Source organism: Oxyura jamaicensis, chromosome 4 (assembly GCF_011077185.1).
Source record: "Oxyura jamaicensis isolate SHBP4307 breed ruddy duck chromosome 4, BPBGC_Ojam_1.0, whole genome shotgun sequence".
Classification (NCBI taxonomy): domain Eukaryota; kingdom Metazoa; phylum Chordata; class Aves; order Anseriformes; family Anatidae; genus Oxyura; species Oxyura jamaicensis.
This window is the reverse complement of record NC_048896.1, coordinates 63336812-63362084: the sequence shown is the minus strand read 5'-3', so window position 1 is coordinate 63362084 and position 25273 is coordinate 63336812. Positions and strand designations below refer to the sequence as shown.

Genomic DNA, 25273 nt, shown 5'->3' with positions numbered 1-25273 from the left:
ATGCAAAGAAAATCACAGATGTAATCACAGGCAAAAACTGTTGCTGTTGCTTACCAGCGTTATTCAAAGAGTAACGCACAGGGGCATGTTTGCATGACTGACTGAGGCAAAACCGGATTTCACTCATGCTGTTTCACCCAGACCTAGCTCTCTGAAATCAGTATTTTATTTAATACATACTACTATAAACAAGAGTGCCCATAATTCCTGGCTGTCAGGGCAAGTTCAGAATCTCTCTCTGTAATTGCATCAAAGTATATCATATACAGTAAAATAAATGAGTATGCCACATACCAGCATCAGAATGCCTTACCCAATGGATGTCTGTAAACATTACACAGAAGGACCAGTGTACTACCAAATTATCCATGAATATCGATGAATTATTTTCATTGACAATTATGTGTAAACTAAATATAAAATCCACTAGGGGAAGCAAGGAATGATAGAAGAGCATCAACATCTCACAGGCAACTGAAGGATTCAAACCAAACTTAACTGAAGTTGTAAATTACATATTTCAAAGCTTGCTTGTGGGATCAGATCACAGTATACCATTCTAGATCTTTTTTTTTCCCCCCAGTCCCACACCCTTAAGAAACTTTTGATTTTACAATTTTTCAGTTGGACACACTGACAGCAATATTTTATTTTATTTGTTTTAGAATTTTATGGATTTCAACTTTGTAATACTGGCTTTCCACAGTATTTAATCCACTTCAAGGATGAGGGAGAGAGAAAAAAGTTTGTGCAAATCTTCAGAGAAACATCTGGTCAAAAGACTACAGTATTCAACTGGAAGCCTTCTGTAGAGTCAAACAGGCTCTGAGCCTGGCCCTCGTATACCTCCAGAAAACGGCAACACAATTTCAACCCATAAACTGCATATGAAAGCATGACTAAGATAAATCCAGTGTTTACTGACCACACTTCCAGGATATGCAGGCCCTTGATTTGTATAGAACTTTTGCAACTTCTACTTTTTTCAGGAGGAATAATGCAGTTTACAGGGAAGGATGCTGGCCTTTAAATTCGTACCCAAAAGTTAACTTGTAAAAATAGCACATTAGTTATGCATGCATTGTTAATTTCTATTAACTTTCTGTTAACAAAATCCAGACATGCATAAAATCTAAATGATAACTTTTTCAGAACCAAATTCCGGCTGGCTTTCACATACTTTGCAAAACAGAATTGCATCTCAGTCTGCATTTTTCCTGAACTCAAATACGAAGTTTCTCTGTCCTCAGAGCTGCATAGAGCAGATCTTATAAACAGCATTAGACCCATGTGAGATTCCTAAGCTGTCCAAAGGAAGTGTGCACCCTCTCCATAGTTCTTGTCTTCTGGCACTCAGCTGAGTACAGTCCAGCAGAGTGCCAGGAACCAGAAAGAATAAACAGACCCTATATACCAACAGTTGTTTGGTATACCCACACCAGATTAGCTGAGGAAGAACAATATTTTTCTGGAAATTACACAGTAAGATTGTTTTCCAAAATTTTATTCCTTTTCTTTATAAAATATATTACGTTTTCTTGACCATTATTCCAACATTATAATCAAAATATTTCCCCCCTCTCTCATTTCAACACTTAAAGTAGAAAATTACTTTCAATGGCTTGTTCAAAGTTATGATATAAAGAGAACATTTTTTTTCCCATTCTGAAAACCTTTGTAATGCTACTGTCCACTTCCCAATGCAGAATGCCCAGTAGTCTCAGAGCTAAATAAGGAAAGGTGCTTTTTCAAATTCTTTTTTGAAGCCGGTTGATCGCAGAACTTGACTTCAATGTTGCCATCACTGAATGCCTCCCTCCTGGCCTCATCCAGGTCAGTGGGATCTCTTTGAGAAACACTTGCCTTTTGCTGCCTCATAGAAATCCCTGAGTTTCCAAGTTGCCTGGTTGGTGACACATTTTCTTTGACAATGCAGAAGCAGATGGCAGACAGAAAATTTTTCTTGAAGTTTTCATTCATGAAAGCATACACAATAGGGTTGCAAATAGAATTGAAGAATCCTACAATTTGAACGATTGCAAAGATCATTTTGACTGTTACATCATCATACTCCTTTTCAAAGTTACCTGGAAAGAAAAAGGAAGTACGCTATAAGCACAGAATGACATCAATATCCACTGCTTAGTCTATATATATCCAATATGGCATTAGAAGTTTTTGTTTAATGTCAATAAAAAGCCTTGCTTGAGGCCTTCAATATTATCGACAGGATTTCATCAGCAAGGAAAGAATACAATCTACCACGCAGCCCTGCTTTGTATATACATCAGGAAGAACAGAGTAGTCCAAAATAAGCAATTTATTATCCAAAAAGCTTGCTTAGGGGCAAAGCAACAGTAAACTTCTGTTTTCCTAAATATAGGCCTTGTTTATTTTTCTTCTGGCTCTGCATTTCACATCCTTCTCCAATATATAAGTACTATAACACCACAACAGCAATCCCTGTCTTGCCACCAACTATTCATGGCTTCTTCATCTTTGCTGGCAGAGATCATCTCATGGTATAAAAAAAAAAAAAAAATGCATCTTCTTGGTCATATCTCACTCTTAATTACTGAGATCACATTGAATTCACTGAATTCAAATACTTGGCTACCAAACTTGGAATAAGCAGTATTAAGTTTTACACAGCAAAATAAACGCCATGCAGCAGCTGAATTAATCCACCAAGCTGGCAGTGAAAAAAAAAAAGTATTATACACAGCCCCATTCATGGATCATTATAGGCAACCCTATCAAGGGACAACTCAGATAATTCTAATAGTCACAGCTTTGTACTTTTTCTTTTTCCCACATATAAACATGATTTGGTTCTGCCAACTGGCTACAGAACTGCTAACTTATCTACGATCTCATCTGCAAGAGAAGGCAAAAAAATGGCTGCTGCATTTTCAAAGCAGAGTACAACAGCTACTGGTCCTACGCAGTGCCAGCTGCAGAGTCCCACATCCTGTCACAGCACCCACATAGGAGATAGGAAGTGAACTGTGCAAGACCCAAGCAAGTTTAGGCGAATAGTGAAGAAGACAGATAAGAGTGTATTTTGAAACTAGCATCCAACCCAGAGCACTGAAGAAGTTCAGATGGATTAGAAAATAATAAGAAAGGGATATTATCATTGAATCAGAATGGCTTGGGTTGGAAGGGACCTTAAAGATCATGTAGTTCCAAACCCCCTGCCAGGGGCAGGGATGCCGCCCACTAGATCAGGTTGCCCTGGGCCTCGTCCAACCTGGCCTTGAACACCTCCAGAGATGGAGCATCCACAACCTCTCTGGGCAACCTGTTCCAGTGTCTCACCATTATCACCATGATGTGCAGTATTTATATTTCCAATATGCCTACCTCATTAAAACTACACCAAGTGAAAGGATAAATATTTCACAGCAGTTTATCTCAAAGTAGTATGATAATTTATGTAGATGCAAAGAGAAGTCTTCATGTATCAAATTTCAATTTAATTTCAGAAGTTACACGTTCAAGGGGTTTTCTACCTGCAAAGAACTTTTACCTTCCAGCCTGGTACTTTTGACCTTTCAGCAAATTAGGGTAGGATGACAGACAGAAAGAAAACAAATCTACAGAGACAGGCTCACCATCCTAATATTCAAGTCTTGCTATTTCTGGAGTCTTGTTACAAATAGTAAGCCTCCTTTTCAGAACTGGATTATGTGCTGTACAAATTCAGAAAACAACGGCAACCTTCTCTTTTAGAATATAAATGCTAAAAGAGCTGGCAGAGAGTTTGGGTTCCCTCCCAACCTTCCTGCAACAAAGTCCAGTCAGGTTTACAGTAAGACATAAGGATCTTTTTTTTTTTTTTTTTTTTTAAACTCACACAGCAGGAAAGAGGGGATGTGGTTGACACACAAGTATATCTCAGATACAAGGTATTTCCCAAACACTACATCTGATAAGAGGTTTTTTGAAATGTACTTACATTTTGTGTGAGCACGGCAGAACATTCTATCCCTCAGACTTCAGAATAATTCATCTGTTGTTGATTACGCACCTCCATTACAAGACAGTGATTCAGGATTTATAAGCACACCATTAACCTGTGCTAACAAACAGTATTTTATAGCCAAATGCTGCAGCAGCGCTAGCTTTTCATAATCTGTAGTTCCATTATCAGAAAAGAGAAAAAGCACACTAGGAAAGACTTTATTATATGACACATTGCAGATACTCACTGTATTCTATCATCATGTGGATCACATGGAAAGGGGCCCAACAGACTGCAAAGAGAAACACCACTGTCACCATCATAACAATTGCTCGCTTCTTCTTCCTGAAATTGCATCAAGACATTCCATACTGAATCACTATGAATTGATTTGTGGTTTACATATGTTTCACTGAGTGAAACATGCTAACATGTCCGATGCTTGCCGATGCAAACAAAACCCTGGAAGAATGCTCAGAAGTGCATCATTCCCTTTGAAGCAAGAACCGTGGTAGCATATAAAAGTAGTAAATAAATAATGCCTGTTATTTCCCTGTCAGGAAAGCAAGGCATTTCCATAGCAGCAGCAAGCAACGACATGAGCAAGTCTTGCAATGCATTTTTCATTCTATTCAAGCAGATGTAATTCCAACAGTAACAGATGGGTTAAAAGCCATGAAATTCCATTAATAGCTCCAAAAACAAGAGTTCAGTCCTAGAACTGGGAGCACTGCCATACCTGCAGCACCTGATTATATAAAGAATTTGAGAGTAGGTGAAGCTATGCTTGCAACATTCAGCCTTTGTTGGTCAGTAAAATGCTGGAATTGAGAGCAAGAAATATGCTACCTTGCCTGCACCAGAAACTCAAAGAAACTTGCCTCACAAACTCAAGGTACACATGAATTTATCATTTTTCTCAAAATGATATATTATTCATATAACTACATTTCTAGATCCCGAGATAGATCTCTCACTTGAACTAAAGAAGAAACACTTGCAGTTACAGAATCTTCTTCCCACTATGTGGGACATTCACTAAGCCAGGGAGTAGCCCAAAGCTCATAGCATCTTAACTCCTGTAAGATTGCATCCTCTTTCAGTTCCGACTGATAAAATCATCTGCTTTCTTGGGTACTCTATTAGACAAATGTCTAAGGAATCATTACTTACAAGCAGCTTGAAGCTATTTCTTACAGTACATATTTAAGGTGATATGCTCCTCAGTGAACTGACCTGTTAAAGGTTTCTAGCACATCATTTAATGGATCAATTTGCCAAATTAAAGGCAAAAATGTGAGGTAATATGAAGGGTAGCCCATATATAGTGCTCAATAGCAAACATGTTATAAATGTAAACTTAGAAAAATCAGTAATTATCAGTGAACAAAAAAGGTAACTTTTCAGATAGAGAGCTACCATTCAGGTAGTCTCACACAAATAAATCTGAGAACATTCAAAAACTCTTCAGAAGTTATAACTACTTTCATACAGTTTATCTTCTTTTAAAGTGAATCCCCCCCCATACCACTATCTTCTGAGATCATAAAGCAGTATTCACAGTTTCAGAATTCTATAAAGAACTTTTCATAGAATATATGGAAATAACCTACCAACATTTTTCCAAGTTACTTTCTAACTCATGACATACATCTTTTAAAAAGAAGAATTTCATGATGAAGGATATTGGATTTATTGAGAAAGCTTGACGTTCAAGGTATTGCAATTCTACATTTTGATGAAAACTGTTTAAGTTCCATTAATATGGGCATTTTATTTAAATAACTAGCTACCTTTAAAAATCCAGGCTATGCCTGCTGATAAGATGGACTTCTTTGCACTGATTCTCAAAACTCGTCAATAAAAATAGCTTTCTAAAAGTCCAAATGCCAATTGTATTTTATTTTACAAACCTTGATATTTTAGACATTTCGTTCCCATGAATGGTTTGAAGAACAGAAGCATCTCCCACTCGTTTCTTAATCCATAGTTCATAACCAATTTTAGTATACAAAAAAAGCATCAATATCAGTGGAAGAAGAAAGAGTATAACAAGAATAAAGGTGGTATATATCTTCTGATAAATTGGACTGGCCCATTCTTCCAGGCAACAAACATAGACTTTTTCATACAAGAAGTCATATTTAACCTGTAACAAGCATAAAGGAGTTGAGTCACTACAGTAATTATCCCAAGTGTAAAAAAAAAAAAAAAAAAAAAAAACATTATTGAAATATTCTTGGTTCTTAATACAAGGACTGAAATTCAACAGAGAGACCTTTTAAAGTGAGAAAATTCTTCCAACCACTTCCCCACACTAAGCGTTGTATTGACCCAAGTTGACAAAGAAAGCTCAGGAGATGCGCTAAGTTGCACTCCTCAAAACTTTTTTTACAGCAGGATTTTCAAAGAAAGTCTCGGCTACGTATTTTGTGAATAGAGATAGATGTATAGACACTTCACATATTCAACTTTTTAGAATAAATGTGTAAGCATTCAGATTCACAAGCAACAGATTCTGGCAAGTCTTTTTTTTTCCTCCAAAAGTGTACAGTAACTCCTTAAACTATAATAGGTAGTTAATTACACTTAAAAATAGATACAGTTCTTCAAAATCTTGCAGAAGACATCATCATCCTGAAACATCAATCTAAGTCCTACATTGCTGAGTCAGTGCACTTCAAGAAAAAGAAAAAAGGAAGCTACAGGGCAAGTCACAGATACAATCAGTGCTCTTTGACCTAATGAGGGTAGACATGACTAGCCCCACTGGCAGTCCATCTTGTAGTGCATGCAAGTCCTAATTATTCGTCTTTCTCATGCTGGCACATAAAACAAAAACCCCATTTCTGTTATTCCCCTATTACATTTCTGAAGAGCTTATTCAATCTCATTGCTAAAGGTGCAAAAAGATCCAGGAAGGACTGAGTTGAAAATATAAATTCCCATTTCACCTAACATACCTCAAGCCGTTGAACATGCCACATAGGTGACCCAACAATAACTGCCAGCAACCAGACTATGCCTGTAAACAAATAAATTTTTTAATACTCTGTACAACAAGGAATGTAAGCTTTGGTATGAACAGTTTAACAGCTTCATCTTTAAAAGTCATGCAAAATAGACTATTTAATAGTAATTTTCAATGAGGCATACATCAGTCAACATTCATATCTATAACAGCAAGATCTTCTGTTATCAGTTTCCCTTCTCTCAAAATACCTTCATTTAGCAGTATCACAGAACTGTAGGGGTTGGAAGGGACCTCAAAAGATCATCGGGTCCAACCCCCTCTGCAAAGCAGGATCCTCAGAGCAGGCTGCCCAGGTAGGCGTCCAGACGGGCCTTGAATATCTCCAGAGAAGGAGACTCCACAACCTCTCTAGGCAGCCTGTTCATGTATGTACGTATAAAGGCAATTTAATTTGTGTGAGCACAATTACCTGTATTCTTTGTATTACAATGGAAGGATCATTTGAAATTGTGACACTCCTTTAACAATGCTTGCACATTTTGAACCTCTTCTTAAAAAAAAAATGGCTTACCAAGCATCGTGAAAGCTCTTTTATTGGTGTACTGCCATTTCATTTTTAGTGGATGCACAATTCCCTGATGTCTTTCCACAGCAATGCAGGTCATTGTAAGAATCTCAGTTACAATAGCAGTGGATTGAACAAATGGTACCATCTTGCACGCAAAGGCACCTGCAACAGTCAGAAAGTAAAACAGGCAACTGTTGTGGCTCATGAAAAATACTAAGAAGTCTACTGTTACACAAAGCGATATCATGCAAAAAGAACAAACTAGTATTTCTATATATATTTTAACAGTTAAACTGCTAAGTCTCCTATTTAAACAATTCATCAAATATAGCTTCCAATAGTCACTCTTACATTGTGCATACTACACCTGGAAGAACAAGAGTTCTAAGGACATATTAATGCCTACTGTTATTCCTACTCTACTCTGCACTGGTACAGCCTCACCTCGAGCACTGTGTGTGGTTTGGGGTAGATGTGTGAGGAATGGATGAGGTCCCTTGGTTTGCTCAGCCCAGAGCAGAGCAGGCTGAGGGGAGGCCTCATGGCGGCCTGCAGCTCCCTCACGAGGGGAGCGGAGGGGCAGGCGCTGAGCTCTGCTCTCTGGGGACAGCGACAGGACCCGAGGGAACGGCATGGAGCTGGGACAGGGGAGGGTCAGGCTGGGTGTTAGGGAAAGGTTCTGCACCCAGAGGGTGGTTGGGCACTGGGGACAGGCTCCTCAGGGCAATGGTCATAGCACTGCGGAGCGTTGGGACAATGTTCTCAGGCATAGGGTCTGATTTTAGGGTGGTCCTGTGTGGAACCAGGAGTCAGACTTATATGATCCTTGCAGGTCCCTTCCAACTTAGGCCATGCTATGATTCTACATTCACTTGCTCTGTATCAGTCCAAGACTTATTCCTATTTTGCTTTTGACTAAGTCTTCCACCATTTACTGGAAAATGTAAAGTTACATGGATACTACCTTTTAGCTCGGCAGATTACCCTTTAGCTCTTACAAGTTGTTAGTGTCGCTTGTTTAGAAGTTGACTTTTTCTGCTGTTGCAAATACATTTCTTCTGCTCATTTAAATACCACTCTATCTGTACACTTTGGCACTTAAAGCAACATTCTAGTGAGTGTTATATTAGCGGAGCCCTCTGCTATGCATAACTTAAGAGAAAAATTCAACCTCTTCATCATTTTTCCATTCTCCAAATCACCCTTCTTCCCCCCAGTTAGCACACTATGTTGATGACAATGTTGAAATTAAATGCAATTTCCTAGCCACATTTTCACAGCTTTATAGATTTCCCGTGAGATGCTGTATTTATGCATAACCAGCACAGATCTTCAGATTTCGTTGCAGCTATAGCTTCCAAGAAGTACATATTTAATTCTTACCAGGTTATTTATCGTTTTGTATTACTCACACTCAAGTCCAGCCATCTCTGAAACTGTATTTCAGTAAGTCTTCAACAAAAATCTTGTGATAACACCTTTCCCAGCCTGTTCCTCATTCACTCATTTTCTGTCCATTTCTGACCCTGGGATCATTTTGTGCATTTGCATTCCTACAGTTCTCTTACACGCCTACAGTTCAGCGTTGGCTATGTGTTCCTGGAACAGCTGTAAATATTTCCTTTACATCATCATTATTTACACCTTACCCAGACACACTCCATAAACTCGTAGTAGAACTGGATCAGATAACCATTTGGCTAAGTTAAGCTTTAAGATGCTACAGGCACCTTATGCAAGAAAAGCACAGGAAACAGAAAGAACACAAAACGGAAGCTATCAAAACTCAGTCCTGCTCTCCATAAAGGGAACAAGGACCAGGTAAACTTCTGTCTAGAAGGAACTATTTTGCTACTGGTTTGATCAATCCTAACTGGGAGGGGGAAAAAAATCACTTTCTGTAGCTCAAAAAAGGGAAAAGGAAGATGTGATAAATAGATGGAAGTCAAGGACCTTTGCAATGCATAGTCAACACCAGTACCACAGTCAACATGCTCACAGATCTGTCTTAAAATGGAATTAATACCACACAGCCCAATTTCAATCTATTCAACTGAAATTTGAGCATGGTCAGCAGGAACGATATAGAAGGCTGTGTGCCTGTTTCTCACCACAGTTTCTGACCTAGAATGTATTTTGCCAGGGAGCTGGCAAGAACAAAATAAGCACAAAGTCAACCTCTCATGAAACATGGGCATTATCTTACTAACTCAGGATCTTACCCATTTTTCATCAGACCCAGTATGATATGGGGTGCACTACACATACAAGCACCAGACCCAGATCATCAAATTCATAGCCCTTCAACCAGAAGTTGTTGAAACATCTGCACTGAGATGATAAAAAGCAAGCTAAAGTCACACCTTTGCACACGTTGAATGCTGAATACAACCAAATAAAAGACTATGGCTCACAGTCTCTGGTCTTATCTGAAAGCCAGATTTTCATTCAGTTCCAAATCCTACTCCTCTGAAGCAACAGGAAGTTTTCTGCTATCAGTTTCAAGTTTTTTCCCCACTAACAAAGTAGTAGAGGTGACTCCTGACAAAAAATAAAAAACTACATGAGCAGAAAAGCAAAATTTAAATATTTTTCTTAAGTGTGCAATCTCCTCTTTCAATAAATGAGTCCAAGTTTGAGTGATGGAGCTGTGGCAAAAAGCCTTTCATCACATGCTGTTTTTCATAGCATGAAAGAATTCCAATAGTTGAGTCCATTTGAACTATAGTCCATTGCAGGGGTTTGACTGTAATACAAGATTTCTTCACTGAAGTCCCAGAACTCTAAAACACTCTTAGGAAGCAAAGAAGTATCACTCTATTACCCTACTTAAGTAATAAAATTAGGCAGTGACTTCCACTAAAATTATGAGTTTGGCAGAATTTTCAGCCTCTGTCTTATTATTCTAAGAGCAAACAGAACACCTGAGTTCAATGGGTGATAACTCCCAAACAAAGAGTGAAAAGATCCACTAAACTCAGGCTTTCATTGCCTTTACTGATAATGTTCCCATTTTCTTCCCAATATTAGTCAAAAATCACAGACTAATATTATGCCCGTAGTTTAATCTCCAAGAAAAAAGGCTGTAAAAATTCCTCAGTTCTCATCTCTGAAGGCAAATTCCCAAAAAGTGACCAACTAAGCTATATATAACTGTTAAAAGGGTAATAAAAGGAAGAGTCTGAATTGTACCTATAGATTAACCCTTCTGAGATAACTGAGGAGAGACATTACCACTTCCACAATCATGAAACAAAAAGATGCTTTTCGTTGCAGGTGAAGTTGGCTGAAATAGACACTTGGTCAGTCACATGCAGACACCTTGGTTCCTTAATGGACTGAATTTTTGTAGCCAAGGAAGAACAGCCACATACATTTTGTAAGCAAAAAATAACAAGAAAATTTCAAAAGGACATTAATTAAAAGCTACTCAGAAAGCCTTTATGTATCAATGGTAAGAACAGTATTTCAACCTCCCTGAAGCTCCTCATACAACTAAGGCCAGCATCTCTGAATATCAACTTGCATTAATGTTACCACATCACTTCAGGGCTATTGTTTGCCTTGAATTGTCACTCACTACACAAGAAATTCCTATCTTTTGAAATGAGGAGGCATTCCAGTGTTTCATGTGTAAAACTTCCCCAGACTTCAGTGACTGCAGCAAGACAATCAGCTCTAGTTCACATGAGTGTTTGAAACCGTTTAACAAAAAAGAAAATGGTTAAAGTGTCACAGACAGATGAAGAGTCAACTTCAATGGAAATCTGACCTCAGACTTGAGATCCAGTTCCATCATCCTTAATTATATTTGAATTGGTTTCAATCCTTTTTCAGCCCTCTGCTGAACTCAGCCATTTATAAATACCCTGTACCTAGAGTCCAAAACTCAACAGTGTTCTGGACACTAAACACAACCTTGCTTATATTAACAGGTGAGGTAGTTTTTATGGGATCTAAGCCTTCCCAAAACACAGATGATGCATCTCTTCTCCTTCCCCTTAATTAAAGGAAGGCTGTAATCACTGAACAAGAGAATTGTGGAAAAGGGGGCCTGGAATCCTTGCTTCCAACCTCAAGAAGAAAGCCCTACCACTAGGGCCCCAGATATCCTGGAATGGCAACAGCTTTGGGGCCACTCTCTGAAATGGAGATAAATTACTAAAGCCACCTTCAGTGCTAAGTGAAGGAGTTTAAGAGAAGCTCCATCATTCACTATTTCCAAGCTGAGCAGTTTGCTCTGTTATTTCTAAGCCTTTAAGTTCAAACTCCCACAACCTTTAAATCATTGAAAACAAAGCACAAAAGTAATTGTTTGTCTTGTCTTTCAAAGAAAAGAAGTGCGATAAGAGCAGAAAAATATCTCCATGAATTTATTATATTAATGGGCTAAAATTAGATTTCTTCTATCAGGCCTCAAAATGATGGATCACCTGGTAAACAAAATACATAGGATTAAAGAGGGAAAAACTTCAAAATAGAAAATCATCTTCTATTGACTGCTTCTGTGCACTTCTGTGCAGCTCATCTTTGATGTAAAGAAATTTGTAGCTACTTTCAGGAAAAGAAAAAAAAAAAAAAAAAAGGAATTTTTCCTCTTCTTCTCCATTCCTTCCCCCACTCCTACTCCTTAGGTTCTTCTTCACTTGCAGGGGGAACTGTGTCTATGTTCAATCCTTCACAACAGAGCTTTGCTTCAGTTCTTTTGAAAACCATGAAGTGGTTTCAGAAATCTAGTATGTAGTGAAAAGAATCTGACAAATATTCTTCAAGGACTTTCTAAAGGCCATTGAATTTATTTTTAAAGAGAAACTTGCTGAGAAAGTATCTCCTTTTATGCCTGCTCATTTTCCACTTAAGTGTAATACTCGCCCCATACAGAAACATGACTTTTTGGAATATTTTAAAATATACATATTTAAGATGTGGTAAAGTATTAAAATGTTTAACTTTCTACAAAGCAAGTCTTTCAGCGAAGACCTCCAACAGATCATTACTTAAGAAGGCACCGAAGCATTTAATACCAACCATTTGCAATGGAGAAAGAAAACTTACAGGGGATTACTGGGAATGAAAAGAACTAATTGCTTCTCCTTTGCAAGAGGCTAAGACGTTCCCAGAAGTATTCCTCATGCACTGCCAAAAACTGCATAGTTTATTCAATCAGTTATTAGAGTTTTCCCCAATGACATCATATTCAGAAGGCTGTAAATATGAACAGTATGACCTTAAGCAATCCTTCACATCTTCATTATCAGATGTTGTCTCTGTATCTCAAAGTTTGCCATTTCATCACCACTGTTTGAAACATCTGTTTATTTTTCTTTTATTAGGGTAACAAAGGCAAAATTCTGAAAACCATTCTGGTAAGTTATGTTTTAGCTTCCTCTGTTAAAATGTTATTGACCAAGGCCTTGCACTGAAAAAATCTCTCTCTCAACTTCCAAAATAGTTCTCTCCAGCTTCCTTGATGCAAGCAAGGTCTGATTTCTTTATTTTGTAACTTCAGGGCAGAAAACAAGTCAGTTGCAATAATACAGCTTGTATCCTTGAAGGTCCTTCATACTGGATTGGGCACGGCAACGGTTTATACCGATTCTTGGGTATACAGGTATTTTGTATCTTTAGTAGGTTGCCATTTGTGACGCACAAGCCTCTCACCTGTGACCTGTAGAGAACAATGAACATTATGCACTGCTCTGCCCCAAACAACATACGAGCGTAGCACACAATAATAGAAGATCTGTAGTTATTTATACCTCACTGTTTAAGGTCAAGTACAGCAGATGTATAAGGGTTTGGTTTGAGCCCACACAATTAGAGCATGTACCTTGAACAGCCCAGTTTGTTTACCAATACATGGTACAGTCCACACCATTCCCTCTGTGCTGTGATTTTCAAGTATGAACACGTCTTGGTCTAGCTGGCTAAAGAATTCTGTCTCCACACCGTCCACGCTTCTTCCCCACCAAGGCTCAGGTTCAGCTTTGTCCATGGTTTGACAAAGCCACTGAAACAGGCACCACAGCCTTCAGGCAACCTCAAATCAGCAGGTTATTGCAAAACAAAGCAATCAATGAGTAAAAACAAATACCAACGTGCAAGGATGCAGGACAGCTCTGCAGCAAAGCACTACTGTTAGAACACCAAACCACCAAAGGGCACTGTGCCACTTGCAGCTGTGGTAGAAACAGCAAGCAGGACAGGTGAGGGGTTGGCAGGGACCAGAACAGGACACGGTAAACAGTCTCAATCCATGGCAAAGATTGCCAGGTACTTCTGCCAAGGATATAACAACCACCTCTGATAAAACACTAACCAATCCACTTGCATTCTTCAACTTGCTTGCTTTCTGTCTGATTAATGCAACAGCAAACATTTTACATCAGTCATTGTGTTGAATATTGACCCACGACTTGCAGAAATTCCCTGTGCTAAACATACAAGTTTTCTTCTATCAGCATTCTTTTGCTGCTTTTGTCAGATGCCATCCTGCCAATATATTATATTTTTAAGAAATCCTAAGCCTGTTATTTCCTTTACTGAGGTATTCACTGGATAACCTGTTCTCAAACTATCTTCATACAGAATTTTATTCCTACCTCTACTTATAAGCACATACGTGAAAGTAAACAATAGTAGTGACAGAATGAATGCAAAGGCAGGATTTCAACAAAACAGAGAACTAAAATCATCTTGCTCTCATTGACGCAGACAATCCAAAGACATAACCTCTTACACTGCGGGAGACTGATGAAGAGTGTTCTTGCATCTCTGACTTGACTTACACCAAGTCTAGGCACAACTTAAATTGAAAAGTTAAAAAAGCTTAAAAAAAGATATCCAGTTATTGGAAGCTCATCCCCAGTTTTACTGTCTAGTATTAACCCTAACAGCATGTCAGCAGAGTTTGAGAGCATATGGAAACTGCCCAGCATCAAGGAACATTCCAGAACTGAGCCAGGGAGAACAAGGTCCTGAAGCAACACTGAAAATAAAAATGAGAGCTTAGAGATATCTATGAATAACAGGCACAAAGAGGCCCAGTGATTTTATTGACAATGATTTTGCCAGAAGGGAATGTTTATGCATTCTCATACAGAAACTTTGTAAAGTAACACACTCCTTGACATCAGTTTGGTGCAGAAAGCACCCAAAGTGCAGAACTGGCTATGACAGCCCACTTGGTTTTCAGCCAAACCTGTAGAGACGAGGAAACTGTTGTACCAAGGAGCATACGAGGTGCCTAAAAAGACCTTTACTGCTTCTTTAGATGCGTTCAGGAAGCAAGGCAGCTATACATAATGGGCTGATAAGACAGCAATAAACAGAAGACAAACCTCTCCTGCATAGTACCTGCAGTCCAGAAAAGATATACGAGGGCATCTTGAATGCTGCTGTGTTTTATCGTGCTTCAGGTGACCCAGTACTCCAAGTGACAGGAAAAAACAGCCTTCAACACCAGTTTTAAGAAGACACATCCTGTCTGATAAGATGCAAAATTCACGAGCAAGATGCAGCACACGTATTAGGTCTACAGTAATCTCATGTTTTGACTTTATCTTTTGCTAGGCCTATTTTATTTATACAACATGAGAAGTAATTTTCCAGTTGCTGCAGGCAGTTCCGCAAAGATATCACTGTTACTCAGCCAACTAATCTGTTTCAGAAAATAAAGCAACTCTTACAATATTTGGCCCAGACAAAAGCCCAAATTGACCCTTAACAGGGCAGCCATCAGTACGACTACAGGACCTGTACTGCTGTCTCCCACCTATGATCATAAGTGATCAAAATCCTCAAATGACTCCAGTTTACAGCAAGATCACCCTTGCTGCATGCACCAATTTCACTTCTTATTTATGTTCTGATCTCATCCTCTTCCTACAAATTATACCAATGACCATTTATGCCGAAGCCACAATTTTAATTTTCTTCCACAGCATTTTCTGCATTGCTGAGAGATTAGTTCGCAGAATTTCTATGTAAAGGTCTTCTAGAAATTACAGCCTTTTTCGTTGCAAAGTATAAATAAGAAATTTAATCTTATACTATGGCTTTCAGAGTCTCACACTGCTATACAGATTCTTAACAGATCGCGGAACTGAAAACGATACGGATTCACCCATTTTTGGTCAAGACGGAGCTGGTCCCAGTTACTGCATATGTGGAGCCAGCAGCTATGTTAGCACTGCATAATCACCAGGCAAAACAAGCTGCACGTTCAGCTTGTTGAAACTCCAGGTGCCAAACCGTAAGTGAAGTTAAAGTGTGTTAATGAACATACTGTGGAAGAAGTCATGTCAGTGCCTCTCACATCTCTGCTGGAATGAATTAACTTCTGGTAAGTGTAACAGTAGAAATCTTCGGTTTCTAAAGAATTTTGGCAAACACAATCTATTACAGAGGAGTGACTCCACCATTCACAATTTGAATTACTTCACATTGCCAGCTATTAACGTTTTCCCTGGAGTCCTATTGTAAACTATGCACAGCTGGAGTACTTTGGGTGAAAGTGTTTCACTTTTCACTTTAGAAGGAACAAAACGGTAATTATTCCTTCCTGACAGCATCCCATTATGGAGATAACGTTGAGTGGCTTAAAAGTTAACAGCTACTTTAAAGCTGTGGCTGTTCTCACTTCTGTATGTTCTGTATCTCATCCTAGAGCAACTGTAGTTCTGCCCTCACTTCTCCTGTTGTGTGTTTTTGAAGGGGAAAGGAAGATAAAGAAACACAAACACCTGCACACAGGCATGGAAATAAAGGACCAATTCCAACTCAAAGGTGAGTATATAACATACTTGTGTCTCAGCACACATCAACTAGTACAGATGCTTGTTTTAGTGATACAAGTGCAGCTAGATCAAGAAGTGAAGTGACTCTAAAAGCTCAGAAACCCACACCTATTTCATGCATCAAACAAACACACCACTTTGTCCAGCAAGAATATACTGCATAGTCAAAGCAGCTTTTTCTTAACAGATTTGGAGCTTGCACTACTCAGAGCAGCTTGCATTGAGGTGGATGAGATAAAGCCTCCTCAGACTAGAAAATGGAAGGCAAAAGGAAAATTACACCTTTAAAGCAAGCAAGGAAAAGAGTCCTCCCAGTCCGGCAGGCTCTGATTTGCAGTATAACTGTAATCACCAGTCATGCTTCACAGTGTGAGCCTCAAGAATCAGACACCCCTGGGACACCATCAATTTACATCTCATTTCCCTGAGTTTTGCTTCACTCCCTGCCCACCCACTGAAGGGCAACATTCATCAATTATGCTACTTATTATGCCCTGCCCATACCACGTTAGTTAAATCCAATTATCTTACCGGGACCATAAAGGTTGAAATCAAAGTCAATGTGACCTGTGAATCTATTTGCACTTCAAAAGCTCTAGCACTGCAAAGAAGGTAGGCAAGAAGTACAGTAAAACCCATACAATGGCACACTTCAAAATATCTAAGTGCTGAGTATCTGAAGATATTTGTCGCTACCATGCCATCATTTCTACACCCACTACTTGTAGATTTTCTCAAGCATCGAGTAACATTAAGATGAAGGGAAACATACATGCTTTACTCATACTGTTCCACATGCTTCTGCCATATCCGCTGTAATTCACCTCAGGTGGAGGTTTCATCGGACCCCGCTTTTGGACGGCTCTTGGTCAGATGCGTGGTCTGAGGCTGATAGACTGTCATCCCCAATACGAGGTAGAAGAATCACAACTCTAATCTTGGGGGAAAGACAACTCTGCTCTTTAGGGAAAGGTATCCAATTTGGTCCTCTCCCTCTTACGGTGGACCTCCTGATGCCTGCAGCAACTTTCTGCTGTGTTCATCTGCAAGGAGAACTGGCACTTGAATAGTCAAAACAAAGGCACAGCAGTATAGCTATCAATTTATCCCATTATTTTTATTACACATTCTCATTAATTTTGAGGTTCAGTATCCATATCATCTTAAAAACGAGGGTTGCCTGCCCCAAAACATCTTCTAAGAAAATAAATCTGCTGGAAAAAAATATTTAATTGTATTTACTGTCATTTGCACCTGTAGCTTCATCTTCATCACTCCTCCCTGCCAGTTCCTGGCTTTGAGACAAAAGTAAAGCCGACTTGTCCTTGTGTTAGGTGTCTGGGTGCTTTTCAAGTCTCCTCTGACTAATTCCCACCCCACATTCAAGTCCATCAAATGTGCTGGAATTAAATCTCAGTGCTCCGGAGGTAACCTTCGCTGTCTCCCAGCAGTAGCACCACAGGAAGCCTTGGAAAGTGAAATTTAACAGCGCCACTTTACAAACAATCGTTTTCCTACAAACATTTCAATTTGCAGTCTTACAAGACCTTGTCTGCTCCTTGCTGCAAAACCACCCCTTTTCTTTTTCCACTTACGATTGCCTGACACCGTGTTTTAAGACCAAGAAAAGGACGAGAAATCCCCTTTTGCTAACATTACTTCAGCTTTGTCTTTTTGTTACTTTACTTCTTTCAATCTGGGATGCATTTTTGACAGTGTTTTCTAGTTATCAGAAAGGTCCTTCATCCTAGTGGGAATACAACACCATTCCTAGGATAAGAGGATATGTTGAAAATAAGGCACCACTTCATCATTTCAAGATAAACCCTGTGCATGCCCTCGCTCCCCCGTTTCTCCAAAGACACAGCCTTCTCCCCACGAGAGAGCGGTGAGCTCGGACGCCAAGTTCAGAGCAAGAAAGCCGAGCCAACACCTCAGGAGCGCCTCACGCCGCCCCGCAGGACCCGTGCACAGCCCCTTACCCGCACGCCGGGCGCACACAGGCACCCCAGCACCGCCCGAGGGGGCGCCCAGCGGGCAGGCCGGGGGCGAGCAGCTCCGGGTAGCCCAGAGGCTACCCCAGGGGCGGCAGGCTTGGCGAGGAGAGCCCGAGGAGAGCCCGTCCCGTCCCGGCACGCACCGCCCAGCCAGTTGGAGGAGATGTTCTGCAGCATGGTGAAGGGCACGCAGAAGAAGGCGATGAGGAGGTCGCTGAGCGCCAGGGAGCAGATGAAGATGTTGGTGACGGTCCTCATGGCGCGGCTGCGGGTGACCACGTAGAGCACCAGGCAGTTGCCGAACAGCGCCAGGGCGAAGATGAGCGCGCAGACGAGGACGAAGGCCGCCTTGGCGCGCCGGGGCAGCTCGGGGATGTAGACGAGCGGCCGCAGCCCGTACAGGGCGATGAACTGCTCCCGCGTCACGTTGTTGTCCCGCAGGAGCTGCGCGAACTGCTCCGGGGTGATGTTCAGGGACCGCATGGCGAAACCCTCACCCCCCAGCCGCCCTCCTCCCAGACCCTCAGCGCGCCCAGCCGGGCGCACGAAGCACCCCCGCCCGCAGCGGCGGAGCCCCCACCCCGCCGCGGCCGCCGCTGCGCCCGGCGGCAAACTTTGAGGCGGCAGCGGCGCCGCGGCCAGCCAGCCCGGGCGGGGGGAGCGGCGGCGGCCAATCAGCGCGCAGCGCGGGGCCGCCCCGCCCCGCCCACGGCCCCGGCGCTGTGTGAGGGGCGGCCGTTGGGCGGCGCCGCGGCCCTGAGGGGGCAGCCCCCGGCCCGGCACAGGGAGGGTGCTCCTGGTCCTCCGTACGCCCGTGGAGGGGGAGTGCTCCAGGCCCTGGTCCCAAAATTCAGGCAACCCCTTTCACCTGGCTCTAGCCCTGCCATATTGGCTATGCTCACTTTTGAGTCCTAAAATGACACTGCCAGGCTTGCGTTCCACAGAGCAGGCAGGTTTCTTTGGGGTCTAATTGCACTAATTTGTCCAGGCGTAGCCTAAAACCAGCTCCTTCCACTCCTCTTCGTTCCAGTCTTACGCTAGATAAAGCTTAGCAAACCACCCTGTACTTTCCTCATACACCCATCCCCATCCCTCCTTTTCTTGTGCCTGTTCTCCCCATCACACTAGTGACAGAAACGACATGTAGAAGCTCTTCTATTAATGCCCAAACTAGTTACATTTCAGCTGATTTCATTCCCATCAGAAATAAAGGAGGCTCGAACTTAGAGAAGATCTGTCATTGCGTTTGTGAAGTGTCGTATAATTGATTGCAAACACATCCAAGCATATCAGGAAATTTACAAACAAAGGAGAATAAGCTTTCACCTAAATACTGCAAATAATCAGGTTTTATGGCTTACAGGGACATTTGTTGCACATCTATCCTTTTTATTACTATGATTGCTCATTACAAATAGTAAAACGGTTGCATTAAAAATGAAATACATCTGAATGGTCTGCATAATATAAACAAATCTTGAAGCTGTAGGCTATAGAAGTGTGCTATTACATCTGCTGCAGATTTAGCTGGCTTGTTAATGAAAAAAAAAAAAAAGGAAAGAAAAAAAAAAAAAGGCACAACGCAGGTAATTTTACAGATATCATTTGTCTTGAGTATTTACTCACATGGAGAAGATGACTGTAGGATTTAGAGAAAGCTTTGTTCTCTGTGAGCGTTGTTGATCCTCCTGGCTGAAGCAATAACAGCACGGACATCAAAGAAGTAATATGGCAAATCAGTAGTAACCGTATTGCCCAGCTCCCTGACCCGAATTAAATGATATTTGGAGGAAAGAGGGTAGAGTTACAAAAGGGAACCTCATCTAAAAACTGTTGAAGTTACTGAAATGACTTCTCAGCTTCCCAGGACTACAGCTGGTTGGTAAGCAGGGGGAAGGACAGCTTACGGCTCTGGGCAGGCGGTGTTCTGCCTCATCCTGCACCCCACGGCTCAGCACCCTCGGCCGCTGCTGGCTCCTGCTGCTTCCCCTCCTGCAGGTCACCACGCCAAGCAGCGCGGGGCTGCTCTGACTCTCCCCACTGCCATCAGGCTCTTCAGTGAGATGAGCCGCCATGTAATGTCTTCTCTCTAGAACCGAAAAGAGAGGGGGTGCTTGTGTAAGAAGGCAGTGCTACCTTGGTTCTTAAAAGACAAGGAATAAGAGAGCCTTTTGAAGAAAACTAGTTTCTTTTTCCTCAGCTGGCTTTCCACTTTCTGGAGTTAAGCAACTAAACTGCTACCTCACTTGTCAAATACATACATGTATATTTATTACCTTTTCCTGCATGACTTTTTTTTTTCAGTTTTTAATAAAGATTCTCCTTATCTTTTATCTTCTACTTCCAAACCTACTTCTGTTTCCATCAAAGTCTATGGAGTTTTCCTATTTACTTCAATGTGACATAGATCTCACCATTACATGATCTTTGTACTTCTTAACAAGTTTATGTCTTAAGTACTGTGAGAGGTTGTACAATGCTGTAAAATAAAGGCTCTTAGTAGCACATATACAGCTTTACAGATCATAATTTACTAAACACTTTTATGTTTCCCTGATTATTATTCATGAAACTGATGTGTTTACAAATATAAATCAGGTTTTGAAAATATGCTCAAAAAATATTCTAACAAATAATTAGCTGTAGAGAAACAGTGTATTTTTCATTATGCTTAACTGAAATACTTAAGCCCTTCACTAATTAAATGGCTGGAAATATTTTAATTCTGTATCTAGTATTCTGGTGAAATAACCTTGCTACTTGAACTAAGATCAGGTCTTGGGTTTGCCAGTAATTAGAATTTGACTTCAACTAAATTATATATTCTTTTGCCACAAAGCTACAGATTGATTAGCAGGAAAAGCAGTGAAATGTGAGTTGTACAAGACTGCACTGTCATAAACACTCATGCCACCATATGCTAATTTTTTTTTGATTAGATGATTCATCAGGATGACACTTTCTTCTCAAAAAGGACAGTTACTTTTCTACAGATTGAGAAATATCACCAGTCAGCTCATGCACAGGTGATAACCTTTTCTCTTCTGAAACTAGAAGTTATAATTTCACTCCAGCTTTTCCCCTTTTAATAGGGAGCATTAACGTTCACTGTACAGCTGCTGTGAAGGGAAAACAAAAATTTATTTGCACAGGTGAAGTTTGTAAAAACTGTGATCAGCAGTCATTTTGCACATTGAGAAAGCAAATGCTTACTGTGTAACCCTTAAATAGAAAATTTAAAAGCACTTTTTTTTTTTCTTCCAAATCTTCATGCACCTTTCTTATTAAGGCCAAGTGAAATTGATGATATTATCACCAGAAAAAAAATCCCTCCTCTTCTTTCAGTCCCCTGAAAATTCCAAAGACTTTGGAAGAGACACTTCCTTTCAGATCCATATTACCAGCTTTTTAACAGTCACTTGACAGTCACTTTAACAGTCACAGACCAATGGCTAGTCAATATTATTAGCCTTTGTTCCTTTGGTAAACATGCTGGGAATGTATTCACCTCTATTCCATGTTAGCACCACTGTTTTTTGGATCATTCTTCAAAGGAATGGAACAGGTTACTGTTATCAGTAGGTAATTTCAGATTACACCAAAAATAAAGCACCTATTAAAATAATAATTATTAAGAAAATCATCAGAACCTATAGTAGAGTTGCACATAGTTACAAAGTATGTTGGACTACTTGAACAAAAAAGGAATTACATTAGCCTAGGTTGTGGGCCAACTCCAAAATGTTTTGTTGCATGCTGTGTGACCCTGCTGATAAACACTGCTGGCTGATAAATCTTTATTCTTGTGAAGTCTTTTGTCTCCGAGGTTGGGTCCATGCACACCTCTAGATTTAGTGATCCTTGCTTGGTTTTATATCCCAGACCCAGATCTCTCACTGATACTCACGTACACGCCGTACATGGATGCACGACAGAAACAAACTTCACAGCACCATATAGCTTGCTCATCATCTTTCATACAAAGATGAAACAAGAATGAATATGTGTAGGAGAGCAGTGTCTTTGTTCAAGCAAGGGAAGCCTGACCTCACTAATCTTGTATTTGAGGAGTCATAGATAGCCTAATGCCTGGAAAAAAATAGCAGCCATCCCCAGTACAGTTTCTTGCTCACCCAAACCAAGACTTCATTGCTCAAACTGTTCTGACATTACTTGCTTTATGGTTTCTATCCTCTGCACTGCCTCCCAGCCCCTCAAATAGTTCAGGTGGCACAGAAATTGTTTCATTGAGCAAGAGCCTTTTAAAGTCACCTTGAGCAGTTGGTGGAAGTCTCTCCCCTCAAAAAAGGGTATTTCTAATAGGTCCCAATGTGCATGATCCTTACCTTTGTTTACTTTTCACTACATTATCTGACAAATTTCCCTTGGGCTCCTTCCCAGGTTTTCTCCCTACCACAAATGAAGACTTTTCCAACAGTCTTTCAGATATTTTATCTTGTCCTGCCATTTGTCATCCAGAAATATTAAATGAGGAACTTGGGGAATCAAAAATAAGCTGCAGCAAGAGGAATGCTTAAAGAAGAAAAGAAAATTGAAGGGTTTTATTCTACTCTCCTTCCTTTCCTCCATCCTCCCTTGTTGTACAAATGAAGCCAAAACAAACAAAATCAACAGCTCCACAGCTTAAAAAAAAAAGTTATAATATTTATACGCACACTCTTCATAAAAAAAAAAAAAAAAAAAAAAAAAAAAACGTAGCCATTAAGTACATACCTGGAAGCATCGTTCATATATATATATGCAAAAATGCCAACCCCTTGATTATTTTTTTAAGTAGTCGTATCACTTTCCATTTTCATTTATATCATTCCTTTTCCTCATTTCCATATATTCCATGTATTTCCTCCATTTCTTCCACATGCTTGTGCTGAGTAGTTCATCCATCCTCACTTCCCTACACTGTTCTCTTTCCAGTGGTAATCACAATCAATATTCTCTTTTATTCACATACACAGAAAATCAACTACTTTTCACAGCCAGTTATCAACTGCCACAGTTTCCCCCAGTGTCACATTAAATTTCCTTGTCTTTTGACCCCATATCAAGACTAGACCATATCCCAGTGCCATTCATTAGAAACAGTCACAAATTCCTAAGCAAACCTTCTTTCACCAAGGCCAGTCACAAGTCTAGTTCTGGTATGCTTTGACTGGTAGTAACGAACACCAGGAAATGATGGGGACAGCACCATGATCCTCCAGTACCACATCCTCACTCCTTATATTGCTCATGTACTTTTCACTTCTTCCAATGGTTTCTAGACAACGTGTTTCCCTAAATCAGTTCAAACTTTCATGTAAACATCATTTACAATTACAGCCAAAGGATTTAGATAATAAAAATTCCATTTTGAAAGAACGCTCTTTTAAGAACTGTCATTAAATTCTGAAATTTAAGTAAGTCACGATTTTGTGCATTGAATATTAAAATGTTTTGATATGAGGATCATACTGTAATGCTCTCAACCATTTTAAATGCTTCTATTTATAATAATTGATTTGATTTTGTCAAGTAGGGATTTAAACTGTTTGACCTATCTGACAAAACTTCAGTCACCCATTTTCAAGTATCAAATACACCTCAGAAAAAGTTCTTTCCTAAAGAATGTAATGCTGCAGTATTATGTCTTGTCATGCATTCAGTTATATAAACTATCCTAGATTATTTCTGAAAAATAAACTATTAGAAAATGTACTTTAAAAAATAAAATGAGCTTATTGCACATCTGTAATGAAGATCATTTGAGCCTACATTTTTTCCAAGTTAAAACTTACCAATTCATCAATCATCTTTTGTAAAGTTTACTGGAAACTAGATTGATTTTCTCCTGCTTTGCACTTGGATCAGGTGTCACTTGATAATTACTAAAAGCTATAAGAGAAAAAGGTGATAAACACAATGTGATAATAAACACGAAGGAGACCAAGTTCGTGACAACTCTAAACTGTGCCTGCAGACAGAGCCCCAGCAGCCTCACCACTATGCCCAGCTGGTCAAGCACGTACACTGCTCTTCTTTGGCAGCAGCTGCCAACGTGATGCAAGGATGCCCCAGGTGCCTGAGTGCTTTGTGAGGAATTACAAGTAGCATATGTGGCTTATGATCCACTGACTGGCATAAGAAGCAAACCAAGTCCCAAATTAACAAGCTCTAAAACCCTGTTGACAGGCAAATTAGTGTGGGCTAGTGACCCGTTGAGTATATACAGGTAATTGCTGAGATGAAAAGATTCAGTGTTAATATAAACATCAAGATCAGTCACGGTGTGGCAATGCCAGGGACTAGATGTTCAAAAATCATCCGATGACTTAACGAGCAATATTCTCAGTGAAGTCAGTGTACATCACCACTTCCAAAAATCTCAGGAAATGGCTAACCCTACCCTTTTTGATCTGGGTGTTGGGTGCTTTGCCATGATTTAGAGTCCCTCTAAACTCTAGGTTTTATTACAGCATGACACGTTTTGTTAGATGTTTGGTCAGATTAGCAGAAGACTCCTAACTTAAAAGTGATGGCAGTGTTTCAGAGTGGAGAAGAAATCAGTTTATGAAATCCCCCATGTGCCACACAGCACTATTTTTAACAATTCAGACTGTATTCAAATAGGGATAAATCACAGGTCCCTTAATATGGTCAGGACAGGCAACATGGGGTTCATGTGAATGATGATAGGGCTCTCTAGGTATAACCTGTGTATCTTTAAAGCATTCTGTAATACCACTGTGACTGCTGACCCTGCTAAGGTGCTACTGCACGACAAGTTTGTTAGGTGTGATTAATTTCATATACCCCATATTACTGTAAATTAGGTCAGCTTGCTATGAATGAGTCATTTCTTTTTTTCAATTAGGATATTAAATCATTCTTTTTTAATATTTTGCATAACTCCAGAAAGAAAGAATAGCACAATGTGCTAAGCAGTACGAGGCTCATTCTATCACACATCTG

The 25273-nt window shown here is 40.1% G+C and overlaps 1 protein-coding gene and 1 long non-coding RNA gene across 5 annotated transcripts; both read right to left on the bottom strand.

Annotated features, from left to right (window-relative positions):
- Positions 1 to 564: 564 nt before the first annotated feature.
- Positions 565 to 18869, bottom strand: QRFPR (pyroglutamylated RFamide peptide receptor). 4 transcript variants are annotated; one of them, XR_004750634.1, is made up of 7 exons: positions 18448 to 18869; positions 7513 to 7671; positions 6931 to 6992; positions 5881 to 6116; positions 4215 to 4312; positions 3962 to 4084; positions 1950 to 2087 (listed from the first exon to the last, which is right to left on the bottom strand). XR_004750634.1 is itself a non-coding variant. In XM_035325657.1 (6 exons), the coding sequence occupies exons 1-6, from the start codon at positions 18785 to 18787 to the stop codon at positions 1684 to 1686; spliced, it is 1299 nt and encodes a 432-aa protein (XP_035181548.1). In that variant the 5' UTR covers positions 18788 to 18864; the 3' UTR covers positions 565 to 1683. The 4 variants fall into 4 exon arrangements, 3 of the variants coding, with proteins under 3 accessions (XP_035181548.1, XP_035181550.1, XP_035181549.1); XM_035325657.1 differs by lacking the exon at positions 3962 to 4084 and having other exon boundaries at positions 565 to 2087; positions 18448 to 18864; XM_035325659.1 differs by lacking the exon at positions 3962 to 4084 and having other exon boundaries at positions 1949 to 2087; positions 4215 to 4259; positions 18448 to 18868.
- A 1547-nt stretch (positions 18870 to 20416) lies between these two features.
- Positions 20417 to 24384, bottom strand: LOC118166618. Its single transcript, XR_004750635.1, has 3 exons — positions 24331 to 24384; positions 24100 to 24196; positions 20417 to 21423 (listed from the first exon to the last, which is right to left on the bottom strand). It is a non-coding gene; the product is annotated as an uncharacterized LOC118166618 (long non-coding RNA).
- Positions 24385 to 25273: the final 889 nt, after the last annotated feature.